Genomic DNA, 22462 nt, shown 5'->3' on the forward strand with positions numbered 1-22462 from the left:
TTGTTGGTGATCAGGCCTACAACTGTTGTGTCGTCGGCAAACTTAATGAAGGTGTTGGAGTTGTGCCTGGCCATGCAGTCATGGGTGAACAGGGAGTACAGGAGGGGACAAGCAAGCACCCCTGAGGTGCCCCCGTGTTGAGGATCAGCGTGGCAGATGTGTTGTTACCTACCCTTACCACCTGGGGGGCGGCCCGTCAGGAAGTCCAGGATCCAGTTGCAGAGGCAGGTGTTTAGTCCCAGGGTCCTTAGCTTAGTGATGCGCTTTGAGGGCACTATGGTGTTGAAGACTGAGCTGTAGTCAATTAATAGCATTCTCATGTAGGTGTTCCTTTTGTCCAGGTGGGAAAGGGCAGTGTGGAGTGCAATAGAGATTGCATCATCTGTGAATCTGTTGGGGTGGTATGCAAATTAGAGTGGGTCTAGGGTTTCTGGGATAATGGTGTTGATGTGAGCCATGACCAGCCTTTCAAAGCACTTCGTGGTTACAGACGTGAGTGCTACGGGTCTGTAGTCATTTAGGCAGGTTACCTTAGTGTTCTTGGGTATAGGGACTATGGTGGTCTGCTTGAAACATGTTGGTATTACAGACTCAGTCAGGGGCAGGTTGAAAATGTCAGTGAAGACACTTGCCAGTTGGTCAGTGCATGCTCGGAGTACACGTCCTGGTAATCCGGCTGACCCTGCGGCCTTGTGAATGTTGACCTGTTTAAAGGTCTTACTCACATCGGCTACGGAGCAGCTGATGCTTTCATGCATGCTTCATTGTTGCTTGCCTCGAAGCGAGCATAGAAGTGATTTAGCTCGTCTGGTAGGCTCATGTCACTGGGCAGCTCGTGGCTGTGCTTCCCTTTGTAGTCTGTAATAGTTTGCAAGCCCTGCCACATCCGAAAAGCGTCGGAGCCGGTGTAGTACGATTCAATCTTAGTCCTGTATTGACGCTTTGCCTGTTTGATGGTTCGTCGGAGGGCATAGCAGGATTGCTTATAAGCGTCCGGGTTAGAGTCCCACTCATTAAAAGCGGCAGCTTTAGCTCAGTGCGGATGTTGCCTGTAATCCATGGCTTCTGGTTGGGTTATGTACGTACGTACGGTCACTGTGGGGACGACGTCATTGATGCACTTATTGATGAAGCCGGTGACTGATGTGGTGTACTCCTCAATGCCATCGGAAGAATCCCGGAACATATTCCAGTCTGTGCTAGCAAAACAGTCCAGTAGCTTAGCATCTGCGTCATCTGACCACTCCTTTATTGACCGAGTCACTGGTGCTTCCTGCTTTAGTTTTGCTTGTAAGCAGGAATCAGGAGGATATAATTATGGTCAGATTTGCCAAATGGAGGGCGTGGGAAAGCTTTGTAGGTGTCTCTGTGTGTGGAGTAAAGGTGGTCTAGAGTTTTTTTTCCTCTGGTTCCACATTTAACATGCTGCTAGAAATTAGGTAAAACGGATTTAAGTTTTAAAGTCCCTGGCCACTAGGAGCGCCGCCTTTGGATGAGCGTTTTCCTGTTTGCTTATGGCCTTATACAGCACATTGAGTGTGGTCTTAGTGCCAGCATCAGTTTGTGGTGGTAAACAGACAGCTACGAAAAATATAGATGAAAACTCTCTTGGTAAATAGTGTGGTCTACAGCTTATCATGAGATACTCTACCTTAGGCGAGCAAAACCACGAGACTTCCTTAATATTAGATTTCGTGAACCAGCTGTTGTTTACAAATATACACAGACCTCCACCCCTTGTCTTACCGGAGGCCGTTGTTCTATCTTGCCAATGCAGCGTATACCCCGCCAGCTGTATGTTATCCATGTCATCTTTCAGCCACGACTCGGTGAAACATAAGAGATTACAGTTTTGAATGTCCCGTTGGTAGGATATTTGTGATCGTAGCTTGTCAATTTTGATATCCAATGATTGTACGCTGGCTAATAGGACAGATGGAAGAGGCAGATTACCCACTCGCCATCGGATCCTTACACGGCACCCCGACCTACGTCCCCGATATCTCCGTCTCTTTCTCCAGCGAATGACGGGGATTTGGGCCTTGTCGGGTGTCTGAAGTAAATCCTTCGCCTCCGACTTGTTGAAGAAAAATCTTTGTCCAGTACGAGGTGAGTAATCGCTGTCCTGATATCCAGAAGCTCTTTTCAGTCGTAAGAGATGGTGTCAGAAACATTATGTACAAAATAAGTTACAAATAACTTGAAAAAACACACATTATAGCACAATTGGTTAGGAGCCCGTAAAACGGCAGCCATCTCCTCCGGCGGCATTATACTGTTATACCTTCTGATAATTGAGAATTATACTGACTCCTACTTGGCTGTGTGCTTAGGGTCGTTGTCCTGTTGGAAGGTGAACCTTCGCCCCAGTCTGAGGTCCTGAGCGCTCTGGAGCAGGTTTTCATCAAGGATCTCTCTGTACTTTGTGCCGTCCATCTTTCCCTCAATCCTGACTAGTCTCCCAGTCCTTGCAGCTGAAAAATATTCACGCAGCATGATGCTGCCAGCACCATGCTTCACCGTAGGGATGGTGCCAGGTTTCCTCCAGACATGACGCTTGGCATTCAGGCCAAAGAGTTCAATCTTGGTTTCGCCAGACCAGAGAATCATGTTTCTCATGGTCTGACAGTCTTTAGGTGCCATTTGGCAAACTCCAAGCGGGCTGTCATGTGCCTTTTACTGAGGAGTGGCCTCCGTCTGGCCACTCTACCATAAAAGCCTGATTGGTGGAGTGCTGCAGAGATGGTTGTCCTTCTGGAAGGTTCTTCCATCTCCACAGAGGAACTCTGGAGCTCTGTAAGAGTGACCATTGAATTCTTGGTCACCTCCCTGACCAAGGCGCTTCTCCCCCGATTGCTCAGTTTGGCCGGGCGACCAGATCTAGGAAGAGTATTGGTGGTTCCAAACTTCTTCCTCGTGGCTTGGTTTTTGCTCTGACATGCACTGTCAACTGTGGGACCTTATATAGACAGGTGTGCGCCTTTCCAAATTATGTCCACTCAATTGAATTTACCACAGGTGGACTCCAATCAAGTTGTAGAAACATCTCAAGGATGATCAATGGAAACAGGATGCACCTGAGCGAGGGTGCAGTGGAAGGGATCGATAAGGTGTTTAGGCTAGGGAGGGCCATGGCAGACGTTTTCCCTGTAGAGCTAACACAGCCCTCACTGTTTTAATCCCTGAAGGAATGCGAGAATAAGGACATGGAAGCGGAGGAGAAATGTGCCATTGATTTTTAAAGGCTCTCGCAGTAATGCTCTTTCTATCCAGTTTCTCTCTCTCTTTCTGTCTACCCCTTCTCTCTTTTTTGCCCTTTCTCCTCTCCCCCCCATCTCTCCTTTTGCTCTCTCTGACTAGACATTAGTTATGTAATGCTTAGCATGACAAGTGTTAGTCAGGGAGATGGGGAGAGAGAGAGAGAGAGAGAGAGAGAGAGAGAGAGAGAGAGAGAGAGAGAGAGGCTCAGTCTCCACTTCCTGTTCCTCCTCTTCCTCCTCCTCTTCTCACCTATAGGTGAAAAACATGTCAGGAGAAATGACCTCAAAGAGAGAGGGAGAAAACCTGCAGTACATTCAGCCTTTGTGTTGGCCTTTGCAGTCAGCCCAGGCATATACACTGAGTATACCAAACATTAGGAACACCTTCCTAATATTGAGTTGCACCCCATTTTGTCCTCAGAACAGCCTCAATTAGTCGGGGCATGGACTCTACAAGGTGTCGAAAGCGTTCCACAGGGATGCTGGCCCATGTTGACTCCATGTCACGCCCTGGCTCTGGGACTCTATTATGTTGAGCCAGGGTGGGTAGTTTCTATGTGTTTGTGTTCTATGTTAATTATCTAGTTCTTGTGTTTCTATGTTGGCCAGAGTGGTTCTCAATCAGAGGCAACGAGTGTCAGCTGTTGCTGGTTGTCTCTGATTGGGAACCATATTTAGACAGGCTGTTTTTCCACAGTGTTTTGTGGGATCTTGTTCCGTGTTGGTTTATGTGTGTTTACCAAGGACTTCACGTTATCGTTTGTTGTTTTGTTTGTGTGATACTTAATAAAGTAAAGTATGTTTGCAAAGAACGCTGCGCGTTGGTCCTCCTCCTTCGACGATCGTGACAGAAGATCCCACCAAACCAGGACCAAGCAGCGTGTCCAGGAGCAGGCAGCCTGGACATGGGAGGAGATATTGGACGGGAAAGGGTCCTGGACTTGGGAGGAGATCCAGGCCGGGATGGATCGGCGTCCGTGGGAAGAGACGGTGGAGGCGCCAAACGGGTCAACGTCGGACACGCAAGAGGCAACCCCAATAAATTTTTAGGGGGGGGCACACTGCATGGACGACGGGGCTGCTGCAGGCAGCTACAGGGCGAGTTTGGGGATTAGAAGAGGAGGCCACCGGGTTTGGGGGGCCGGAGGGGAGGTTGGCGGAGCCTAGAGGTAGAGCAGAGCCAACTCCCCGTACTCAGGCATGGCAGCGTGAGACTGGGCAGGTTCCGAGGTATGCGGAGCTGCGTACTGTGCCGCGAGTGGTCCGGCACAGTCCGGTACGTCCTGTGCGAGCACCCCGCACGTGTCGTGCGAAGGTGGGCAGGCAGCCAGGACGGAGTGTGCCGGCTCAGCGCTCGTGGCCTCCAGTGCCCCTCCTCGGTCCCGGATATCCTGCGCCAGTGTCACGTGCTGTTATGCCAGTACGTGTACACAGCCCTGTACGTCCTGTGCTGATGCCTCACACAGAGTGTGTGAAGGTAGGCATTCAGCCAGGACGGGTTGTGTCAGCTCTTCGCTCCAGGCCTCCAATCCGTGTCCCCAGTCCGGTCCGGCCCGTTCCTGCTCCCCGCACCAAGCCAATGGTGCGCGTCGCCAGCCCGGCCCAGCCTGTTCCTGCTCCCCGCACCAAGCCAATGGTGCGCGTCGTCAGCCCGGCCCGGCCTGTTCCTGCTCCCCGCACCAAGCCAATGGTGCGCGTCGCCAGCCCGGCCCGGCCTGTTCCTGCCCCTCGCACCAAGCCTACGGTGCGCGTCGTCAGCCCGGCCCTGCCTGTTCCTGCTCCCTGCACCAAGCCAATGGTGCGCGTTGCCAGCCCGGCCCGGCCTGTTCCTACTCCCCGCACCAAGCCAAGGGTGCGCGTCGCCAGCCCGGCCCGGCCTGTTGCTGCCCCTCGCACCAAGCCTACGGTGCGCATCGCCAGCCCGGCCCGGCCTGTTCCTGCTCCCCGCACCAAGCCAATGGTGCGCGTCGCCAGCCCGGCCCGGCCTGTTCCTGCCCCTCGCACCAAGCCTACGGTGCGCGTCGCCAGCCCGGCCCGGCCTGTTCCTACTCCCCGCACCAAGCCAAGGGTGCGCGTCGCCAGCCCGGCCCGGCCTGTTGCTGCCCCTCGCACCAAGCCTACGGTGCGCGTCGCCAGCCCGGCCCGGCCTGTTCCTGCTCCCCGCACCAAGCCAATGGTGCGCGTCGCCAGCCCGGTCCGGCCGGTTCCTGCTCCCCGCACCAAGCCTGTGGTGCGCTTTGTCAGCCCGGTTCGGCCCGTCCCTGCTCCCCGCACCAAGCCTGTGGTGCGCGTCGTCAGTCCGGCCCATGCCTGGGTCACCGGTGCCTGGTCAGGTACGGGTCAGCTGCTCCACACCGGAGCCTAAGCAATCCGCTCCAACGATGTCCAGTCCAGCTCCAGCCAGCGGGGCCAGACCGGACCAGGGGCGCTACGGGGGGATTGTTGGAGGGTGGTGGTCAAGCCCGGAGCCGGAACCGCCTCCGAGGAGGAATGCCCACCCAGCCCTCCCCTGTTCGGGTTATGTTTAGGCGCGGTCGCAGTCCGCGCCTTTGGGGGGGGGGTACTGTCACGCCCTGGCTCTGGGACTCTATTATGTTGAGCCAGGGTGGGTAGTTTCTATGTGTTTGTGTTCTATGTTAATTATCTAGTTCTTGTGTTTCTATGTTGGCCAGAGTGGTTCTCAATCAGAGGCAACGAGTGTCAGCTGTTGCTGGTTGTCTCTGATTGGGAACCATATTTAGACAGGCTGTTTTTCCACAGTGTTTTGTGGGATCTTGTTCCGTGTTGGTTTATGTGTGTTTACCAAGGACTTCACGTTATCGTTTGTTGTTTTGTTCGTGTGATACTTAATAAAGTAAAGTATGTTTGCAAAGAACGCTGCGCGTTGGTCCTCCTCCTTCGACGATCGTGACACTCCAATGCCAGTTGTGTCAAGTTGGCTGGATGTCCTTTGGGTGGTGGACCATTCTTGATACACACAGGAAACCGTTGAGCATGAAAAACCCAGCAGCATTGCAGTTCTTGACACAGACCGGTGCGCCTGGCACCTACTACCATACCTGTCTCCTCCCCTTCATCTACACTGATTGAAGTGGATTTAACAAGTGATATCAATAAGGGATCATAGCTTTCACCTGGATTCACCTGGTCAGTCTGTCATGGAAAGAGAAGGTGTCCTTAATGTTTTGTACACTCAGTGTATACTGTAGATGGCTCCGGACATAACATTGAGTGAATGTATATCTTGCTAATTAGCTTGTAACAAGAGTACAAGGCTAGGGCCATGTAGGTATTTTCTTGACTCTCCATCTTCCTGTTACCTCTGCTAGATTTCCTTCCATTTCTTGCTCCCTCTCTCCCACCTGATTATATTTGTCACCTCTGCTCTATCAGTGCACTGCAGTTAAGTTAGCTTTCAATTAACAGTAACTCTCTCTCTTTCTCTCTTCTCTCTCCTCAGCTCCAGTTCAGGTTTTTCAGACAGCAGACCCCAGTCTCCAGCACAGACTCACGGCTTCAACTCCAACACCCCTCCCCCTCCGCCACCCCCCTTGCCCCCTCCACCTCCTCCTTTGCCTTCCATGTCTGGTTTTGGCCCACGGGGCACCCCTCCTCCCCCTATCCCTCCTCTACCCGTCCAGCAGCAGCCCCCGGCCATCCCCCCTCCCCCTGCCCCTCTCCAGATCGCCCCTGGCGTTCTCCACCCTGCCCCTCCCCCTGTGGCTCCTCCCCTCCATGTCTCCTCCCCGGCCCGTCTCCAGCAGGTCCTGGACAGGGGCCCGACCCCTGGTCAATCAGATGACACCGTGCTGCCTCCTCCGCCCCCTCCTCCTCCTCTGCCCTTCCCAGGAGTGCGGAGCTCCTCCCCCTGTCCACCGGGCCCACCCGCCGTGCCTTCCTTCCTGTCAGGTGCCATGGCGTCCCCGCTCTCTCACTCCGGGGGGAAAAAACACTCTGCCAGCCTGCCGCCCATCAGCGATGCACGCAGTGTCCTATTGGAGGCCATCCGCAAAGGTGGGTGGGGCCTCGGTGTAACAGCCAGTAGACCTGTTTATTGTGCATGACTGCCAATGTGCGTAGTCATTGGACAGTTTTATAACAGAAGGAAGCTGTTCCATTCTCTCTTGTAGGTTGCAGTAATCCCTCTCTCCTTCCCTCCTCCAGGTATCCAGCTCCGGAAGGTGGAGGAGCAAAGAGAGCAGGAGGCAGCCAAACACGAGCGTGTGGGGAACGACGTGGCCACCATCCTGTCCCGACGCATTGCCGTCGAGTACTCCGACTCCGAGGACGAGTCCGAGTTCGACGAGGGAGACTGGATGGAGTGAACGAGATGGAGGGAGAGGAAAAGAGAAGAGAAGGGGACAGAGGGCGAAACCGTCACCCAACTGTACCCCCTTTAGATATGTCAGAATTCAGACGTCCATCCTTACAACCACTATCCTCTGTCAGTCCTGTTTTACCCCCTCACCTGTCATACACTACTCTACTCTACACCTCTCTCTCTGTCGCTCTCTCACCCGCTTTCTCTCTCGCACTCTTTCTCTCTCCCCCCTTTCTCTCTATTCTCTCATTTTCTCTCCCCCTCTCTCCCTCTCCCCCTCCATCTGTCTCTTTCTCTCCCTCTCTACCTCTCTCTTCCCCCTCTCTCGCTATCATCTCTCTTTCTCTCTCTCCCTCTGTCACTCTCTTTCTCTGTCATGTACTGTTCTTGGTGTGTTTGTAGGAAAAGCTCAATTTCAGTTGTTTGTTCCCGTGTTGTGGTCGGGAGATGTTTTTGTACTCATTTTCTACACTACTACACATTGTTCAGTTGATCTCATGTTATTTTCCTTCTTTATCCTCCAATTGTATGAAATCATCCTCATGTACAGTTGTTAAAAAAATTAAAGTTAACCAAACAGTTATTTTATTTTTTTTGATGACTTTTTAAAGAAAAACTATTAATGTCTCGCTGTTGAGTATCAAAGGAAGAAGGTGGCATGATTCTTCTGTCCTTAGTTCTCATACTATCCTGCCACCTGGTGGGCCAAAGTGGAGGTGAATTGATTCTGTATTTTATTGTCTCTACTTTGAGTTTCTTTTCTTACAGAAAAATACATGCAGTTTTTAAATGGGCCAGTTGTTGCCAATGAGAACCACTTGAAGGATGGTAGCCATCCTGAATATCAGTCGGCTGTGGTCATTTGCTGAGGAGATTTATTGGAGTCGTTCTTTGTTTTTATATTATCAGGATTTTACTTATCACCTCAGAACAAGGAAAATATTGTGATGATGGTATGATATGATTGTGATGATGAAGATAAAGAAGGATAATGGTGAGACATTAGAAGGAAGTTATCGAGTGATCCAAGCTAATCTATATTAATCGTTCCTTTATGTCACCCAAGGACGTGTCTGTCAAGTTTGGGTAAATATTTATTATCTGGGTATGTGTGTCCTCAAAGAGCCACCGTAATGCATCTTGGCAACAAGGAAGTGTCATGAAGTATGGAGCCAAATGGTATACTATACTAGACTAGTGTCTGACCAATAGGAACCACTTTGCAGTAGTATTTGATCAATAGGAACCACTTTACAGTAGTGTCTGACCAATAGGAACCACTTTACAGAACGGATATCAAAGGCAGCTTATTTCCCAGGGTCCCCCACTCTGTGTGTGCTGACTAACAAGAAGCCTTACCTCGTTTGACTCTAGAACACTAACTAACAGTTACTATGAAGAATTTAAATAAATTAACGCCATTGGTCTACCTGTGTTTCTGCTGCCCAAGCGGGCGGGACTAAGAAGATGTCGGCTGTCCTTTTCTTTCTCTCTTTCGTTCTTTCGTTCTTTCTTCTATTTGCCTTATTGTTTGTACAGACGTATTGTTGAGTTCATGAATGTATCGTGCTGTTACTACTTTTTGCCTGCACTCGTATGGATTAGCTGTTTCTATGTTTGGGGAGCGGGAGATAGGAAAACGAACCCTGGGTTTAAAAAATATCAAACTGTGTAACATGTAACTTATGTAATTGTAACAGTTTGCTTGAATTAATAAAAGCTAATGTTATGTTTCAGGAGTTGTTGTTTTGTGTTTTATTCTTTACTCAATTATATGGTAGATAGCTGATCCAGGGTTAGTCCTTCCATCTAAAGCCCCCAAACCCCCAACCTCACTTCGTGAACCATGAGGTAACCACTGATCCAGGGCCTGTGTATGTTTTCCAGTAATGGTGTACCCAAGGGCTAAGGTTCAGAGACCTCTTCCTGAATCAGTAATGGGGGCACCATGCATTACACCTCATGACGATAACCTTCCCTCTCTTCAATCTCTCACACACAAACAGATTTCAGTACTGTACAGATTTAGGATCTTAATTTGACCTATATTGATTGTCACAGCAAAATAATCCTGCAGTAACAGGATTTGAACATTTAGTCTATAATGTTGCTTGATTGGTGGTAAGGCTATTAGCTGGCCAAAAGTAGGCTACATGAAAAGTGCAATACTGTTAATATAACCTTGTTAGTGTGGGTTTTCAGTGAATTTATGTAAATCACAAAGCTCATCAGCAACAAAAGAGTGATCCAATTAAGATTCCACATCTGTGTTTGTAAACTGCCTATGTGATCTGAACTCCATTCCTTGCCCTTGGTGCACAAGTGGTGCAGGGGAGCTGCTGCAGTCCTCCTACTGTCACGCCCTGACTCATGGGACTCTTGTATGTTGTCAGGGTGTGGATATTCTATGTTAGTTTTTCTATGTTTACGTTCTAGGTGTTGTAGTTCTATGTTTGGCCGGGTGTGATTCCCAATCAGAGACAGCTGTCGCTCGTTGTCTCTGATTGGGGATCATACTTAGGCAGCCTATTGGCAATCATGGGTTGTGGGATCTTGTTCCGTGTTGGAGGCTTGTTTTGTGTTTAGCCTTAGGACCTCACGTTTCATTGGTTTTTTGTTTTTGTTCGTGTGTTTTTCGGTGGAATAAACATGTATGCCTTTCACGCTGCGCCTTGGTCTGACCCGTCCTTAAACGAACGTGACACCTACTCCTCCTTCTCATTCCAGCAGTTCCTTCATTTGTGTTCCTCCTGCCCGCGCTCCCCCCCCCCGACTCTGTTCTACTCCATCTGTAACCACAATGCAACCTCTCCTGGAGACACTCTTATGTATTCTGTCTCACACACAGCCGGCAGTGCAGAGAAAGCTTAGGGGATTTCAGTCATTGTGTCAGAGCTGCAAATGACACAAGCTCTTTTTAATACATCAGCTTTAGGTGTGCTAGGATTAAAAGTTAATACATTTCTTCACAATCACACTGTTCTGGCGCATGAGGCTTATTTTTAATCATTGTGTGTGCCTTTGTGAGTGTATCTGTGTGTGCATGTTTGTATAAGAAAGAATGTGATGAGGGAGAGATTCAATCACTAGATAGTCATAGACCCCTGGTTCGATTCCAGGCTGTATCACAACCGGCCGTGATTGGGAGTCCCATAGGGCGGCGCACAATTGGCCCAGCGTCGTCCGGGTTTGGCCGGTGTAGGCCGTCATTGTAAATAAGAATTTGTTCTTAACTGACTTGCCTAGTTAAATAAAGTAAAAATACAATAAATAGCAAAGTGAACAAACGTGAATATTATTATTCATGACTGTAGGGAGTCTTCTTATAGTTTCTCTAACTCCGGCCTTGTAGACAACATTTACTCTTCCTGTTATCTCTTTCACACAATACATTCACACGAGAAAGTGAGTTGACTCAGTGATATTATTGCCTTTCCTCCTCCCTCTGCCTGGCCTAGAGGACTCAATGTGATTTATTGGCGTATATTTAGTGTAACTGTGAGGACCCCATGGGCCAGTTTCCCAGACACAGATTAAGCCTTGTCCTGGCTCAATGGCGAATGTAAATTTAAAGTGGTTTTTATTCTAGGATTATGTGTAATCGGTGTCTAGGAAACAGGCCCAATAAGTGTAAATAGGAAAATGGCCATGCTCTCCCTCCCATCCACACACTTGGCACAGATCTGTTGTAAAGGTTGTGTAATACTGCCCTCTGCTGGCTCAGGTAGACTCATATGATGAGCTACTCTCAAGCGCTCTGGCTAAATCAATGTCACCATAGATGGCAGCAACATGCTTTCTATGTCAGTGACATGGCCTGACTTTTGGTACCAGACCAAAGCCCCTTTATTATACATGTACAGTGTCCACATTAGGACGTCTCCTCCCCGGGTCTCATTCCCTCGTCTCCTTTCCTCCATTTGCTCTGACAGGTGAAAGCATATTCCTAGTAGTTATCCACCATATTGCTTTCTGCTGTGTTTCTTTATTATTATTATTTTTATGTTTCAGACCAGTAAAGATGAAAGAGAGGAGACAAGGAGAGAGAAACACTTCAGAGTATTAAGATGCACACATAGTATTTCTATGGTGAGGGAGCACAAAAGCTCATGGAGGTTTGTACTTACCTAAACGGTTTGATTAAACACAAGGTAATGGCTCAGACAGGCAGACAGGGATGGAAGTCAAGTGTTGGTATGGCTCGGTCGGTATAGGGGTATGTTCAGAGGGCATGAAGCAAGGCATCTGTAAAAAGAAGAGGGAATAGAAGCATTATAGTGGCTGCATTTCAAGAGAGTCATTTCCTAATGTACTTTGGAGGAAGGATGTTTGATATTTTTATCTAATAAAAGGATGGTAGTATGGCTCAGTCCGGTAAGGCAGGCAGCCAGGGATGGGAGACTGGGTGGTAACGGTGGTATACTGTAATAATAGGGAGTTCCCCTCGACCACGCCCACAAATTGGAGAAAACAAACATTCTTTCTAATTGACCCCCATTGTAAAAGAGCCAACTACGTTGTTGATTTTTTGTTATACAGAAATAACAAAACATGCCGAAAAGCTGCTGTGTTGTTCAATGTACAGTACCAGTCAAAAGTTTGGACTCACCTACTCATTCAAGGGATTTTCTTTATTTTTACATTGTAGAATAATAAAGACATCAAAACTATGAAATAACACATATGGACTCACGAAGTAACCAAAAAATTGTTAAACAAAATCAAAATCAAAATCAATTTGATATTTGAGATCCTTTAAATAGCCACCCTTTGCCTTGATGGCAGCTTTGCACACTCTTGGCATTCTCTCAACCAGCTTCACCTGGAATGCTTTTCCAACAGTCTTGAAGGAGTTCCCACATATGCTGAACACTTGTTGGCTGCTTTTCCTTCACTCCGCCATCCGACTCATCCCAAACCCTTTCAATTGGGTTGAGGTTGGGGGATTGTGGAGGCCAGGTCATCTGATGCAGCACTCCATCACTCTCCTTCTTGGTCAAATAGCCCTTACACAGCCTGGAGGTGTGTTGGGTCATTGTCCTGTTAAAAAAACAAATAATAGTCCCACTAAGCCCAAACCAGATGGGATGGCGTATCGCTGCAGAATGCTGTGGTAGCCATGCTGGTTAAGTGTGCCTTGAATTCTAAATAAATCACAGACAGTGTCACCAGCAAATCACCCCCACACCTCCTCCTCCATGCTTTATGGTGGGAACTACACATGCAGAGATCATCCGTTCACCCACACCGCGTCTCACAAAGACACAGCGGTTTGAACCAAAACACTGAAATTTGGACTCCAGACCAAAGGACAAATGTCCACAAGTCTAACGTCCATTGCTCATGTTTCTTGGCCCAAGCAGGTCTCTTCTTCTTATTGGTGTCCTTTAGAAGTGGTTTCTTTGCAGCAATTCGACCATGAAGGCATGATTCACGCAGTCCCCTCTGAACAGTTGATGTTGAGATGTGTCTGTTACTTGAACTCTGTGAAGCATTTATTTGGGCTGCAATTTCTGAGGCTGGTAACACTAATGAACTTATCCTCTGCAGCAGAGGTAACTCTGGGTCTTCCTTTCCTGTGGCTGTCCTCATGAGAGCCAGTTTCATCATAGCGCTTGATGATTTTTGCGACTGTACTTGAACAAACTTTCAAAGTTCTTGACATTTTCCGTATTGACTGACCTTCATGTCTTAAAGTAATGATGGACTGTCGTTTCTCTTTGCTTATTAGAGCTGTTCTTGCCATAATATGGACTTGGTCTTTTACCAAACAGGGCTATCTTCTGTATACCCCCCTTACCTTGTCACAACACAACTGATTGGCTCAAACGCATTAAGAAGGAAAGAAATTCCACAAATTAACTTTTAAGAAGGCACGCCTGTTAACTGAAATGCATTCCAGGTGACTACCTCATGAAGCTGGTTGAGAGAATGCCAAGCGTGTGCAAAGCTGTCATCAAGGCAAAGGGTGGCTATTTGAAGAATCTCAAATTTAAAATATATTTTGATTTGTTTAACACTTTGTTGGTTACTACATGATTCCATATGTGTTATTTCAAAGTTTTGATGTCTTCACTATTATTCTACAATGTAAAAAATAGTAAAAAATCAAGAAAAACCCTTGAATGAGTAGGTGTGTCCAAACTTTTGACCGGTAGTGTACATGTAAGCAGATCAAAAATACCGACCTACGGTTCCTAATGGTCCCATGTAGGGAAATAGAGCCTGCAAGAAAAGCCCTGTGGCTTCAGGCTATTCGGCGTGGGAGAAGGGGAAATGTGGGGACGGTTTTGCAATCGGAAAGACGGCGGAAGTGGATGATGAGTTCGAATCAAGCAGCGTGCCGAGCAAAGTTGGTGAAGACGAATGTTCTGAACGGACAACAGTAATATAGAAAACTGGAACAAAAAGGAAATAGTCTAAAATTGGGGTGGAGGATCCGTGTATAAATGATCATGAATGGATAGTTTATTGAGTAAGGATGTATATGTGGGAGACCCGTTTGAGGTGTCGAAAATTGTGAAGTATGCGCTGGGAAAAGTCTGTCAGAGTGACCATGATTGGTCTTATTTTGATTAATTGTATTTCTGAAGAACAGAGGAAGATTGCAATGAGCCTCAAAAGAATCGGAAGAACAGAAGTTTTGTGTTTTGAACTTCGGAGTAGAGCACCCGTCAAAGGAGTCATCTCAGGGGTGACAACGGATGTTCAGGTTGAATCCCTGAAGAGAATTCCTGGTGTAGTTGGTGCCCGGCGTCTGACCCGCTGGGTGAATGGAGAAAAAGAAGAAAGTCTGTCGGTTCTGTTATTTTTTGATAAAGAGCAAATACCTGCGCATGTGAAGCTTGGTTATGTAAGATACACTTTAAGAGATTTCGTCCCCAACCATTGCAGTGTAAGAATTGTAAAGGATTTGGCTATGTTTCAAGTGTGTGCAGACGGACAGAGTATATTGAAGAACGGTGTGTAGAAGGACGATGGTGTTGCAATTGTGGTGGGTATCATGATCCCAAGTTCCTGGAGTGCCCTGTAAGGGTGAAGGAGATTGAGGTGGCAAAAGTTAGAGCGGTCAATCGAATCTCCTCTCTGGAGGCGATTAAAATAATTGAGAAAACAAGTGATGCTAGTGAAGATATGGTAGTGGACGCACCACAGCCTGTAGTAAATGTTTGCTGCCAGTCAAAAGATACCCTGTGTGTTAAAAAGGTGGATTTTGTGGCGTTCATTGCCACAGTTATAAACTGTACGGCACAAGTCTCAAAGAAGTCTAAGAAACTGGACATTATTGTGGCTGTGGCTTTTGGGACATAATAATTTTACATCTGAAGACTTGCAAGGGGTACTGGCGCCGGAAGACCCGCCCTCCCAGGTTCCCCTTAAGCCTGTGTAGGGATCAGATCTGTTTTATTTATTTTTAACAGAAAACGTGTATTTATTTATTGTTTGGTGGTTTGATAGTTTTAGGGGGTATTTTGTTCCATTTTTGGGAATTATGTTTCCATCCCACACAGTAGGTGGCGGAATGCACATTAAATTGTGCAATCACCAATATACCATAGAAGAAGAAGAAGAAGAAGAAGCCACACATAGCTATGTGTGTGGAAAACATTTCATCGCAGGTAAGACATTTAAACTTGTTTAGTATAGTCTGTTTGTAATTCCACTCACTACTTGTAGCTGTATAGTCAGTTTGTTTGTGTTGTTGGTTTTGACTAGCTTACTCAGTTGGTAGCTAGCTAGCACTCACTCATGTGGCTGCTACCACCATCATTAAAAGCCCTACAATATTATGTTTTTTTCTAAGTAGTGAGAACGCTCAGGCAATGTTGAAAAGTAATCTTTAGACATGTTGTTCTTTTCTTAAATGTAGTTTTGTAATTGACTAAAACAAGCAGACAACAAGAAAATTGCGTTTTGAAAAATGTCAAGTTTTTGCTGTGAGCAAATAGGGTAACTTAGGTAACCACAGGTTGTTTTCCCCGCAGGCGGGCAGGGCCGTGACATTCTATCTAACACCGACTGGGACTATGGTTCAGTCAAGCAAGACACCTGTAAAAAGACGATGGAATAGCGCTGAATATCAGCTTTATAGCGCAATTGACGATTAACGGCAATGTCCCAGGGTCGCGGAGACTGCATTCTTGGTTAACACTACATATTTTCGGCTCAATCGGGAATTACCTTTACATTTTAACACCAATCTTTTGAGATACTTCAGTGTTACAGATTGAATCCAGCCCTAAATATTCTCAGCTCTAATTGAGTGTTTTTTGTATTTTTTTCTAAATTACATCGGTGGTCACACTAGTCTGTTGGAAACAATGGTTATAATTTTTGACGTAAGATATAGTGACTAATGTGCAACTAAGGCCAATGATCCTTTATTGTTGTTGTAATGTAAAGGATGAGAAGCCTAGGAGGCGTCTCTCACACACACACAAAAAATGCGGCCTCCTTCACTTCCCTCCTACTCGCACTCTAATCGAAAGAGCCAGAGGAGTAAACAGGCCTTGACATCCCCCTCTAATGTGATCAGATGAAAAGGAGGAGAGGGGGAAGAGTCAAGGTCAGTGGTAGTCATAACCCCACTAGTGTCCATTCAATAAAAAATGATTGATTGATAAGGTACTAACATGTAGCTTGCACATAGGATATGCAGTGATGTCATATTTCAGTTTTTGATTGTTTATAAATTTGCAAACATTTCTAAATTCATTTTTTTGCTTTGTCATTATGGGGTATTGTGTGTAGATTGATGAGGGGGGCTCCTCCAATTAGGTCCCCCTCTCAGACCACTCCCAGACAGTCCTGGCAAAATTCTTGCTTGAGAAATTGCATTTAGTTTAGAAGCTATTTTTCTTTCTTTTTGATCATTTTAATTGAAAACAATCACAGTAAGGTACTTAATTGTTACCCAGAAATGACTTGAGATTGAGATAAAAACGGCTGCATTGGACCTTTAATAGACAGAAAAAAGCTTTAAGGTGCTGTCAGTTTAAATGTTAAAGCCAGCTGCTTGTCCTTGACTGAAACATATCACACAAAGGAACTCACAGGCAACTAATGTTTGAGTTCAGCACGACTGACAACTTCGCTCTTTTCTCTTCTGGTGAATATCTCTAACAAGCCAAGGCTGATGAAGTCAAGGCTGCTCGCTCATTGAAAAACTAAATGTTTTATCTTTAGAATATGCAGAAATATAAATAAGTGACTGGGTACCCAATGACAACTCCACTCTCAGAGAATCCTGGGTAAATCATTTAAAATCAAATCAAATCATTTTCTTGTTGTTTTGATCTGTACAGACAGATCTGAGGGGCGAGATCTCATCAGAGCAAAGAGAGGGGTAACACACACATATATACACATTCACACATACACACACACACACACAATATTTTATGAAGGGTGGGCTCAACAATTTTCCATAGCCGAATTGGGCTTTAAAAAATGTCACAGCATGTTTTTTTTTTATATAACATTTCAAAACCACACCTTTTATTTTTATTCAGAGAAACATTCAGAGAGAAAATTTTATTTTACTCAGAGATAAAAGTATTTACGGTCCTCACACACACTGACACTTTCTAAGATCACGGCGGGACAGGAGTAAATGTCCCAGGAACAAGGCATGTTTTGACCAGTCTGCCCCTGTATACACCACACCACACCACACCAAATCATACCACACCACACCACACCACACCAAATCATACCACACCAAATCATACCACACCACATCACACCACACCACACCACACCACATCACACCACACCACATCATACCACAAAATATATTGAAAAGTTTATTGATTTGAAAGTGTATTGGAAAGTTCTTAGTAGCTAGCTAACATTTTAGTTTGGATCCCACGACGCAGTTGGCATCAGTTGCTGGGACTGCTAGTCTCTGTCCAGTGATCCTGCCGACCAAGGATGGGTCTGAGGAGCTATTTGACGTAGCAGCTAGCCTAGCTGCATATCAAGCTAGCAGGGTTTTCTTGAGGGCTTGAACGCAGCCCGCGACACGGTTAGCCATTGTGGCTGTTTGTTGTTTTCAATCTTCCCTGTGACCTGCCCTGTCTGGAACTGCGAGGAGTAACAGCGTAATCTACGTTGCTAGCTACCATGACAAAGACCAAAGCCGGTGGGAGTACCGTTGAGGACAGTGGTGTCTCTCTATCACACGTGAAGGATCTTTTAAACTAACAAAAAGAGTTCTACAAGCAGTTGTTACAACAACAAGAAAATAGCTTCAAGTGTTTTGTCCAAATACAATCAAGGCGAAACAACATGGTTGTGGACAGAATTGCAGAATCTCCACATGAGACCTGGACGGAGTCTGAGGACAAAGTGAGGGAAAGGATCTCTGAGAAATTGAAGATGGACCACAGGAAGATTGAGGTGGAGCACGCCCACAGGACTGGAAAACCCACCACCGGCCCAGTTGACAGGCCCGATAGTGGTCAAGTTCCTGAGGTTCAAGGACAAGGTAGCTGTTCTGGAAAGAGCCAAGAACTTGAGAGGAATGTATATCTTCCTCAACAAGGACTATCCTGAAGCTGTACGCCAGAAGAGGAAAGAACTTATCCCAGCCATGAAAGCTGTCAGAGCGCGTGGGGACATTGCTTACATCCGCTATGACAGGCTCATTGTCCACCCTCCCTCCCAGAAGCCTGGAAGGGATGAGCGAGCCAAGCCTATGGGTTCGTAGCGTCAACTCCACAGCACACACACACCAATTGATTAATGGACTGCTGAATGTATATATTTTTTTATCTTGCTTTGTTTGATATTTGCAGTATTATGTCTATCTCTGACAAGCTACCCAGGAAAGGGCTGAAAATAGCCCATATTAACATATGTAGTAGAAATAAGGTTAATGAAATCAATAACTTGCTAACATCAGATAACATTAATATATTAGCCATTTCTGAGACTCACTTAGATAATTCATTTGATGATACAGCAGTAGCAATACAAGCATATAACATCTATAGAAGACACAGAAATGCTTATGGGGGAGGTGTATATATTCAGAGCCATATCCCTGTAATGCTTAGAGAAGATCTTATGTCAAGTATTATTGAAGTGTTGTGGTTGCAGGTTCACTTGGCACATCTAAAGCCTTTTTTTGGGGGGTGTTGCTATAGGCCACCAAGTGCGAACAGTCAGTATCTAAATAATATGTGTGAAATGCTTGATAGTGTATGTGATGTAAACAGAGAGGTCTACTTTCTTGGGGACCTGAATATTGACTGGTTTTCATTAAGCTGTCCGCTCAAGAGGAAGCTTCTTACTGTAACCAGTGCCTGTAATCTGGTTCAGGTTATTAATCAACCTACCAGGGTGTTTACAAACACTACAGGAACAAGATCATCCACATGTATCGATCATATTTGTACTAATACTGTAGAGCTTTGTTCTAAAGCTGTATCCATGCCCATTGGATGCAGTGATCACAATATAGTGGCTATATCCAGGAAAACCAAAGTTCCAACAGCTGGGCCTAAAATAGTGTATAAGAGATCATACAAAAGATTTTGCTGTGACTCTTATGTGGATGATGTTAAAAAATATTTGTTGGTCTGATGTCATTAATAAGGAGCATCTAGACGCTGCACTTGATGAATTTATGAAATTGCTTCTTCCAATTATTGATAAACATGCACCTGTTAAGAAACTGTCTGTTAGAACTGTTAAGGCTCCATGGATTGATGAGGAATTGAAAATCTGTATGGTTGAAAGAGATGGGGCAAAAGGAGTGGCTAATAAGTCTGGCTGCACATATGACTGGCTGACTTACTGCAAATTGAGAAGTTATGTGACTAAACTCAACAAAAGAAGAAGAAACTGTATTATGAAGCCAAGATCAATGATATAAAGAATGATGGAAAAAAAACTTTGGAGTACTTTAAATGAAATTATGGGCAGAAAGACGAATTCAACTCCATCTTTTATCGAATCAGATCACAAAACCATTTGATGTTGCCAATTATTTAGATGATTACTTCATTGGCAAAGTGGGCAAACTTAGGCAGGAAATGCCAACAACGAACAGTGAGCCATCATATTCATGCATACAAAAATAAATAATGAAAGAAAAGCATTGCAAGTTTGAATTTTGTAAAGTTAGTGTGGGAGAGGTGGAAAAATTATTGTTATCGAACAATAATGACAAACCTCCTGGCATTGACAACTTAGATGGAAAGCTACTGAGGATGGTAGCTGACTCTATAGACAATCCTATCTGTCATATCTGAGCCTAGAGGAAAGTATTTTTCCTCAGGCCTGGAGGGAAGCCAAAGATTGTGGGAGCTGTACTGTTAGATTTCAGTGCAGCCTTTGAAATTATTGACCATAACCTGTTGTTGAAAAGACGTATGCGTTATGGCTTTTCAACCTCTGCCCTATCATGGATTCAGAGCTATCTATCTAATAGAACTCAAAGGGCTTTCTTTAATGGAAGCTTCTCTAATGTCAAACATGTCAAGTGTGGTGTACCGCAGGGCAGCTCTCTAGGCCCTCTACTCTTTTCTATTTCTACCAATGACCTTCCACTGGCATTAAACAAAGCATGTGTGTCCATGTATGCTGATGATTCAACCATATACGCATAAACAACCACAGCTAATGAAGTCACTGAAACCCTTAACAAAGAGTTGCAGTCTGTTTTGGAATGGGTGGCCAGTAAGCAACTGGTCCTGAACATCTATAAAACTAAGAGCATTGTATTTGGTATAAATCATTCCTTAAGTTCTAGACCTCAGCTGAATCTGGTAATGAATGGTGTGGCTGTTGAACAAGTTGATGAGACTAAATTACTTGGCGTTACCTTAGATTATTTGGTCAAAACAAATAGATTCAGTGGTTGTAAAGATGGTGAGAGGTCTGTCCATAATAAAGAGATGCTCTGCTTTTTTGACACCACACTCCAAAAAGCAAGTTCTGCAGGCTCTAGTTTAGTCATATCTTGATTATTGTCCAGTCGTGTGGTCCAGTGCTGCAAGGAAAGACCTAGTTAAGCTGCAGCTGGCCCAGAACAGAGCGACACGTCTTGCTCTTCATTGTAATCAGAGGGCTGATATAAATACTATGCATGCCAATCTCGCTTGGCTAGGAGTTGAGGAGAGACTGACTGCATCACTTCTTTTTATAAGAAACATTAATGTGTTAAATCCCAAATTGTTTGCAGAGTCAACTTATACACAGCTCTGACACACGTACTTACCCCACCAGACATGCCACCAGGGGTATTTTCACAGTCCCCAAATCCAGAACAAATTCAAGAAAGCGTACAGTTTTATATAGAGCCATTATTGCATGGAACTCTGTTCCATCTCATATTGCTCAAATAAACAGCAAACCTGGTTTCAAAAAACAGATAAAGCAACACCTCATGGCAGAACTCCTCTCCCCTATTTGACTTAGATAGTTTGTGTGTATGTATTGATATGTATGCTACGTGTGTAGTTCTGTCCTTGAGCTGTCCTTGTCTATTAATGTTCTGTATTATGTAATGTTTCTTGTTTTGTGTGGACCCCAGGAAGAATAGCTGCTGCTTTTGCAACAGCTAATGGAGATCTTAATAAAATATCAAAAAAGACCACACCATAACACACCACAAGTGGGGCTGGGGATGTGGGCACAAACAGTGCCCTGTCAGATTCTGGAAGGAGCAAGAACACGCTAACAAGTTCTGAGTAAACATACACATACGCGCACATACATTCTACATTGCCACTCCGACATTGTGTCTCCTGAGTGGCGCAGTGGTCTAAGGCACTGCATCGCAGTGCTAACTGTGCCACTAGAGATCCTGGTTCGAATCCAGGCTCTGTCGCAGCCGGCCGCGACCGGGAGACTCATGGGCGGCGCACAATTGGCCCAGCGTCGTCCAGGGTAGGGGAGGGAATGGCCGGCAGGGATGTAGCTCAGTTGATAGAGCATGGCGTTTGCAACGCCAGGGTTGTGGGTTCGTTTCCCACGGGGGGCCAGTATAAAAAAAAAAAAAGATATGTATTCACTGACTGTAAGTCGCTCTGGATAAGAGCGTCTGCTAAATGACTTAAATGTAATTGCTCATCCTAATATTTATATCTTCCTTAATTCCATTCTTTTACTTTTAGGTTGTGTGTATTGTTGTGAATTGTTAGATATACTGCACTGTTGGAGCTAGAAACACAAGCATTTCGCTACACCCGCAATAACATCTGATAAACATGTGTATGTGACTGTGATGATGTGATGTTGAAGGAGTCAGGCGCAGGAGGGTGATTCACAGAATAACAGGCTTTATTCCGCAACCACAGAGTTACGCAGTAACGCATCAAAAAACACTCCAGTGTGCAAAACAGGCGCACTGGAAAATTCAAGGCACACAGGGAAATATCAAAATTCAAGGCACACAGGGAGCTCCACCGAGCTTTACTACTCTCCATAATAAACAATCACACACAAAGACAAGGGGGCAGAGGGAACACTTATACAGGTACTGATGAGGGGATATGAACCAGGTGTGTGTAATAAACAAGACAAAACAAATGGAATGATGAGATGAGGAGCGGCAGTGGCTAGAAGGCCGGTGACGACGAACGCTGAAGCCTGCCCGAACAAGGAGAGGCGGCAGCCTCGGAGGAAGTCATGACAGTACCCCCCCCTTGAGACGCAGCTCCAGCAGTGCGCCGACACCGTCCTCTGGGACGTCCAGGAGGACGCAGAGCAGGGCGAGCCGGATGACGACCCAGCACCACTCCTCCGGACCGTACCCCTCCCACTCCATGAGGTACTGAAGGCCCCCCACCCGACTCTCTAATCCAGGATGGAACGGCCGGAGTACACCGGGGCCTCCTCGATGTCCAGAGGGGGCGGAGGGACCTCCAGC

General features: G+C 46.0%; 1 protein-coding gene across 1 annotated transcript in view; it reads left to right on the forward strand.

The window, feature by feature from the left end:
* LOC311106558 (actin-binding protein WASF1-like) overlaps positions 1–7585 on the forward strand; it is a gene marked incomplete at both ends in the record, with an annotated part of 43849 nt that extends 36264 nt beyond the window's left edge. The window contains 2 exons of the mRNA XM_084148937.1: positions 6721–7274; positions 7425–7585. Of these exons, the coding sequence (XP_084005063.1) occupies positions 6721–7274; positions 7425–7585 (715 nt within the window). The remainder of the gene's footprint in view (positions 1–6720; positions 7275–7424) is intronic.
* Between the last annotated feature and the right edge of the window lie 14877 nt (positions 7586–22462).

This window comes from Coregonus lavaretus, assembly GCF_964263955.1.
Source record: "Coregonus lavaretus genome assembly, chromosome: 31".
NCBI classification, from domain to species: Eukaryota; Metazoa; Chordata; class Actinopteri; order Salmoniformes; family Salmonidae; genus Coregonus; species Coregonus lavaretus.